The sequence below is a fragment of the Sinocyclocheilus anshuiensis genome, unplaced genomic scaffold (genome assembly GCF_001515605.1).
Source record: "Sinocyclocheilus anshuiensis isolate Anshui unplaced genomic scaffold, SAMN03320099.WGS_v1.1 scaffold248, whole genome shotgun sequence".
NCBI lineage: Eukaryota > Metazoa > Chordata > Actinopteri > Cypriniformes > Cyprinidae > Sinocyclocheilus > Sinocyclocheilus anshuiensis.
Window position 1 is genome coordinate 471,012 of NW_015555734.1, and position 7,619 is coordinate 478,630.

The window sequence follows — 7,619 nt, forward strand, 5'->3', positions numbered from 1 at the left end:
CCCCCAGTCTTCAGTGATCCTTCAGAAATCTTTCAATTATGCTGATTTGCTGCTCAAGAAACATTTCTTACTAATGTTGAAAACAACTGTGATGCTTCATATTTTTTTGGAAACTGCAAATTTTCAGTATTTTTTAATGAACAAATTTAAAAAAGAACAGCATTTATTTTAAAAAGAAATTTTCTGTAACATTCTGTAAGTCTTTACGGTCACTTTTAATAAATTACAACATATATTACTAACCCCTAGCATTTAAAGTCGCTTTGGCTAAAAGTACCTGACAAATGCATAAATGTAAAACAGATTATTATGCATCATAACATTTTAAAGCTTTCAGAACGTCAAATTTGTCCATTTTCATTTGCATTTTTGAGAGAAAATTTTTTTTAAAATTCTGATTGGTCAGTTTATGAATATAAGGAGACTTAAGGTCTTTTCTGGTATCTGTACAGTAATTTCATTTAACCTTTTATGCATTAAGTGTATTTCGAGTTGTGTATTAGTAAGATATACTTTTAAGAAGAGTCAACCACTCTTGTATCCTCTAACAGCCACGGTTTATGAATAAAATGCACCAATGGACTTTTGTTGAGCCTTTTGTCTTTTGAGCAAGATACAGTTCAAACTCTGTGCTGGAATGGAGAAGAATCGGGAGATCTTTGACTCTGACCAGCTGAATCAGTTCCAACACAGGCTGGTAACACTGAAATACCTAAAACACACAAAACCCAGCAAATATACATTTTCCAAGCAACCAGAGTCATAAAATATTTATGTTCAGAGAGAAATTAACATTTTGTGTCTTTGTAGAGTCACTGTAATAAAAAAAAAAAGTGTTTATACACCGGCATGTGCAAGTGATTGTAGGTTCGGTCAAGCCAGTAATGCATTATTTAAAACAAAGGAAAAGCAGAACGAGAGGAAGAGGACCAAAGAAAAACATTAGATGACCAAGCAGTTTCAACCAAGGAAAGGGTTATGTGACCAACAGATTAAAGTGTTACTGGCTGTGACAGCAGCTGGCAAATGAAAAGAAACAAAAACGGCCCTTTACGGTTTATTTGCCATTAGGAGAGTAACAGTTAAAGCTGTTTTAGGGCTGCTGTGCCCCTGAGTGTTGAAACAAACTCAGCTTTGTGCTCAGACAGGACTAAACCAGAGCTTTTGGGCTGGAAAATGAGAGGCTGAGAGGGAGCTGGCAACATTTTAGCTTCTATACAAGAGAAGGCAAGCAGAGAATGAGGAAGTCCATTTGAAGAGATCTGCTCCATTATTCAGTAGTTCTGAGCCCACAGAAAAGACGAGTACGATGCAACATGGTGAAATTAGTTCTACGCTATATTTTAAGTAGTCTTAAAAATCCTGTTGCAAATCCCTAAGAGTTATGGAATGAAAAGGAAGATGATGATAACTTCATGTTAACAATTTTGAGCAAGATAAAAGGGACTGTCAAATCAAATCATGTAATTTTATCTGTATTTTCACAAGTGTTTTTCAGAGAATCAGGGTGTCGACCAGTGATTTTGCTATACTGTTTATATGGTAGATAAATTTGCAGTGGGCAGGGCTGCTTTACCTTATTTACATGTTGGAGAAATGAAGAAACATTAAAGGGGTCATATGATGCTTTTTTAAAGATCATTATTTTGTGTATTTGGTGTATCAGAATATGCTGACATGCTTTAATGTCCCAAACAAATAACTAAACACTGTTTCTACGACAGCTCAAGCAGCGTTACAACTTAATAGATACATAAATAGCAAATTCAACCAACTATTTTACAAAGGCTTTGAATCAGAATTTAGAGCTGGAAGCTCCAACATTACTTTCACCAAATAACGGTTTAGAAATGTTTGAATATATCAGCAAATAGATTATATATAAAACTCTCCAGATTATTACTGCAGTATCATGTAAAAAAACAACATTTTTTGTTAAATTTACATTAATAAATAGCTACATTGTAATACAGAGGACCCCAAAAGTATTTGTACACACTTAAAAATGTGTGAATGCCTTTGCATTATATGGCAAAATATCAAACTAAGTGGCATAAATATAGCAAATATACTTTTTAAGCAAAGCATTTCACAAAATAATTATCAAATTATAAAACTATTGTTTAAAATTAGGATAAAATAATTAAACACATGGTGTCAAATGTTAGGTCTTCATTTTGCTAAGAAAACCATTCGCAGATGCCATTTTTATATTCTGTATATAATGTAATGGCAATTAGAATTTTAAAAAGCAAATTAAGTGTCCAGTTATTTATTTCCAAGGTTACTGTAATGTTGAATTACTCATGTTGGGATCATATTTTTCGCTTTTGGTTACAAAAAAGGAAGATGCTTAGAAAGTGTTCTTTCCATCCTTCACATTACAGTGTTTGATTCTGTAATGGATTACTGAAAGAGCTCTGAATGAACGTGCGCATGTAAGTGCTGTCATCTCTCATCAGACGTGCAGTCATGGTGGCAGATGGGAGGTAATGTCTCACTCACTCTGATACAGAGGAGAATAGCATTTTCACATTGATTGCGGTGCCCACAACAATAATAAAGTTCATAAGTACTGTGGGCATAAAAAGAAAAAAAAAGTTAATGATACTAATCAGTAAAGAGGCAGTGAATGTACTGCACGAGCCCTGTGTAAACAGACTGTGGGGTGTAATCGGTTCCGTTGGGAGGGGCTGAAGTCTCCACTACTGCCACTGTGATTAATCTAGAGTGGAAAACTCATTACGATTACAATCCACACTCTGACTTTTATGATAGAACGACAGTGTAAGAGATGCAGAGAGAGGGAGAGAGAGCAAAAAACAGCCTCAATAAACTTTAGAGCGCCTCTTTCGTAGGGCCACAAACGCACTGGATAATTTCAGTCATCATGTGAAACAATCTTCAGTAGGATTGTTTGATATTAAATATTAAAAGCTTCATATGAGATCTCATTCCCATTTCCCCCAGTAAGAAACTCTTATGGGTGGCACCGACTCAAAATGTGCCACCCGAAGAGTCACAAATGTAGTTCACAAACAATAGGTTTCATTTTTTTGACATTTTTCCTTCATACTCCCAAACTTAATTAGCTATCGGATAGGGCTCAACAGTAAGGCTTTTCTTCTGCTGGTTCAGTTAGATCAGTAGTTCAGAACTAGTCTGGACATTTTCACTGGTCCAAATAAATAAATAAATAAAATTACAGTAAGCAATATACTTTTATATGTGTCCAGAAAATGTTCATATTTCTTATATTTATATTTCTTACACTTTTAAATTATTTTTTAATATATTCATCAAAAGTTAACTTAAAAACTCTGCAATAAAAGCTTAAAATTATACTGTGATGAAATATAACTGACAGCTATATATATTCATACACACTTTTGCATGTATATTATGGCATATGATGCAATTTACAATTTTCAACCTATTCTTACTGATACTATAAGACTATAATATATTCTATAATACATTAATATAATACATTTTCATAACTTGAACAAACCCTCAGCACAAGTCACCGCAATATTCAATGCATACAACCAAATGTTTAAGGGGGAAAAAAAGCATGTATTGTATGTGATCAGTAAACATAAGATAGAATGAATGCTGACCCAGTAAAGGCCCAGGGCACCATCCTTACTTTTTAGTCCTGTTTGGTGGCTATAGCAATAGTATTATAATAAAACATAAAACAAAAACATAAAAAATGATGGAATATTATGAAGTGTTTTAGTGTCAGATGAATACAAACATTTGCAGTACTCTGAAAATGCACAGTAACTGTAAGCAATCCGTTCAAATCTGGAATAAAATGAATCTGCTCACCTCATGCTGTAGTTTATGATCAGTGTGGCATTGTGGGTCTGTGTGAGGATACAACGCATCACTCCAGCGATTTTTCCTCTGAGCTCTCAAACAGAAACCCTCAAACTTCAGCTCAGAGACAAACTGAAAATAACACAAGAAAGCCATTCAGAATGAGCAGAAGAGAGATTTACAAGTGTCACTCAGAAGGGTCTATACTTCACAACAATACTTGTTCTGTTTCAAGCACGAGAGTGACAGAAACTCATTTATGCTCGAGCATAAATAGACAAATTCTTGATGTTTGTGTCTAAGAAAACTGTATTACCTGTATTAATGCTTTTAATTCACTTTTGGCCCAGAAGAACCAGTCTCAGATCTTTACTGGTCCTGCTGTCTATCCTTCCTTACCCACACTTAAGCACACACTCCACTGTATAACAGCTCTCTTCCCGCTAAGACATAAAATTTCCCTGCTCAGAATTTCCCTGAATCAAATAATTTTTTTTACATCTGCATGCTTACTAAATCTTTCCATCTTTCTCTTTGTAGTTTCACAACTCAGTAGGAGTTACTGTTCTCTCATACATCATTTCTTGCAAGTGTTCGCCCTCTGCTGGACAGAAGAAATTCTACAGTTACTGTTTGGTTTTGTTCATTAAAGGTAGGTGACCTGTGCATTTTTATTTATTTATTTTTAATTAAAGCACTATCTTCTAACTCAGGATCATATTTTAGAGACAATTATGAGAAAGCAATTCATAGGTTGATTTTTAAAGTGTAAACACTGTGGTGAACAGTGTTATTTTAGTATTATTTATATACTATTATAGTATTTATTAAAAATTTTGATTAAATTGTAGCAATTTTGTTTTAATATTTATATTTAGCTTATCTTTCAGTCTTAGTTTAGTCATTTTAGTACTTTTAATTTATTTACTTTCATTTCACTTAGCTGTAGTTCAGTCAGGACCATGATTAAGATTATTGTAGAGGTCCTGAACATTATTTTGGCGGCAGGCTTCGCTGTGAAGGGTTCAGATTCTGAGCTGTCCACAAGCAAACCTCACTGAGGTTTAAAACCCCCGAAGCCTAATGCAATTACCAGAATTTTTAATATGCAACAGATATAAAATTCCATGCAAATGTGATACAGGTCTGTAAATGAGACTGGACAAGATTAAAGGGATAGATCACCCAAAAATGAAAATTTGATGTTTATCTGCTTACCCCCAGGGCATCCAAGATGTAGGTGACTTTGTTTCTTCAGTAGAACACAAATGGAGACTTTTAACTCAAACCGTTGCAGTCTGTCAGTCCTATAATGTCAGTGGATGGTAATCACGGCTTTGAGTGTCATAAAACATACACAAACAAAACCAAATTAAACCCTGCGGCCCGTGATGATACATTGATGTGAAAAGACACAAAACGATTGGTCTGTGCAAGAAACTGAACAGTATTTATATCGTTTTTTACCTCAGATTTTCACCACAATGTCTGAACTGTCCTGAGCGCGTTAGCATCTTCTTCTTCAGCCTGCGCGCGAGTCTTCTTCTTCTTCTTGCTTTACGGCGGATAGCAGACTTATAAGTACATTACCAGCACCTATCTCTCAAATGGACCATTGACACTCCCAATTGAGAATGTAAATCTTATTAGATCTTTACACATCAATGTATCATCACAAGCCGCAGGGGTTAATTTGGTTTTGTATGTGTATGTTTTATGACACGCCGTGATTCCCATCCACTGACATTATAGTCAAAGTCAACTTTATTGTCATTTTTAGCACATTGCATGGCAATGGTTAAAAGCGAAACATAGTTCCTTCAGGGAACAACGTTGACACATATATACAAATATATTACACAATAAAAAAAACAACAGTAAAATAGGTACTTAATACGAACAATAGGTAGTTAAAGGTAAATAAACAGGACATTGATACATACATGGAGTATAGCAGCATTTGGAAATTTGTAGTGACAGGTAAATAAGTGTGTTCTTATTAACATTATATATGGAATATAGAGTATATATATGTACATTAAGTGTAGCAGCATTGATATACGTTAGAGTAGTAGATAAATAAATATGTTCTTATATACATAATTATATACATAAATATTAGTGCCTATGAATAATAGAGTATTGCACATCTGTATGTAGTATAAGTAATTACAAGTCTATGAATTAGGCAGAGGTCCTGGGGTGAGATATAGGTGCACATCTGACTAGCTGTTGAGAAGTCTGATTGTTTGTGGGAAGAAACTGTTTTTGAGTCTGGAAGTTCTGGTCTGAATGCTTCTCAGTCTCCTTCCAGACGGGAGAGGCATGAACAAGGTGTGGGAAGGGTGAGAAGGATCCTTCATGATGGAGGTTGCCCTCTTCACACACCTGGTGCTGTAGATATCTTCGATGGCAGGAAGACAGTTCCTGGTGATGTGCTGTGCCGTCTTCACTATCTGTTGTAGGGCTTTCCTGTCAGATGCTGAGCAATTTCCATACCAAACTGTGATACAGCTGGTTAGTACACTCTCAATGACACATCTGTAGAAAGTCGTGAGGATAGAGGGGGTCATGCCTGCTTTCTTCAGCCTTCTCAGAAAATATAGGCGCTGTTGGGCCTTCTTTACTAAGGAGGAGGTGTTTAGTGACCATGTGAGGTCGTTTGAGACATGCAGTCCCAGGAATTTGAAGCTTTGTGTTGTTTCAACCTCAGTGCCATTGATGGATAAAGGCTGGTGTTGGGCTTTGGTGCGTCTCTTTTGTCAAAAATCATCTCTTTTGTCTTGTTGACATTCAAAGAGAGATCGTTGTAGTCACACCAGGCTATGAGTTGGTTCACTTCATCCCTGTATGCGGTCTCATCATTGACTTGTAGACTTGACCATCTTCCTGGGGTTAGTTCCTTCAAATCGCGCATAGAACTCATTCAATGTGTCTGGCAAAGATGTGAAATTTGTAGAGGCAAGATGGTTTTTATGCCTGTAGTCTGTAGTCTTTTTATGCCATCTATAGGACTGACAGACTGCAACGGTTTGAGTTAAAAATCTTCGTTTGTGTTCTACTGAAGAAACAAAGTCACCTACATCTTGGATGCCCTGGGGGTAAGCAGATAAACATCAAATTTGAATTTTTGGGTGAACTATCCCTTTAAGCAACGATTAGCTGATAGATGATTTCCATGGACAAGACGCTAAGTGATCATGTGCCTGTATGAGGAGGAGTTGGGGATGGAGGAGGGTAAGCGCAGGTCTGTGTGACAGACTAAAGCCTAGGGCTGGGCGATATGGCCAAAAAAATTATCACGATAATTTTTTTCATATCAGTCAATATCGATAATTATCGCGATAAATGTCAAATCTTTATTTCTTTCTAGTTAAAAGGCAGATTTTTGCTCCAAAGTGAAAGTTGTAGAAACCAGACCATTAATTTGGGCTCATTATAATGATTTAACAAAATAAATATCTAAATAGAAAAATTTATTTCTTAGTTTCTGCATGTTCTAATGAGTGATATTGTTTCAAATAAAGAAACAGGTTTGGGTTGCCTGATAATATTAATAATAATAATAATAATAATATCACTTTTTTGTCTTTTAGAAATGCACATTTGATAGTAGCTTGAGTTAGGATGCGGAGGTAAATTTTTGTTCATTATCAAAATCAGTAACATCTGTACAAATTGTAGCAATCTCCGTTTTATATGGTTAAATTTATTCTGCCCAAGTTTTTTTTTATTTTTTTTTATTAAGCATTGGTCTCCCATAGTAGCATACATTTAAATCATGATAAACAGTT

General features: G+C 35.3%; 1 protein-coding gene across 2 annotated transcripts in view; it reads right to left on the bottom strand.

Annotated features, from left to right (window-relative positions):
- Positions 1-7,619, bottom strand: part of LOC107673040 (mdm2-binding protein-like) — a 40,994-nt gene that overhangs the window by 28,210 nt on the left and 5,165 nt on the right. For both annotated transcript variants that reach the window (XM_016466470.1, XM_016466469.1), the window contains exons 8-9: positions 3,835-3,957; positions 618-712 (exon numbers count right to left, since the gene is read on the bottom strand). In XM_016466470.1, coding sequence (XP_016321956.1) covers positions 618-712; positions 3,835-3,957 — 218 coding nt within the window. The remainder of the gene's footprint in view (positions 1-617; positions 713-3,834; positions 3,958-7,619) is intronic.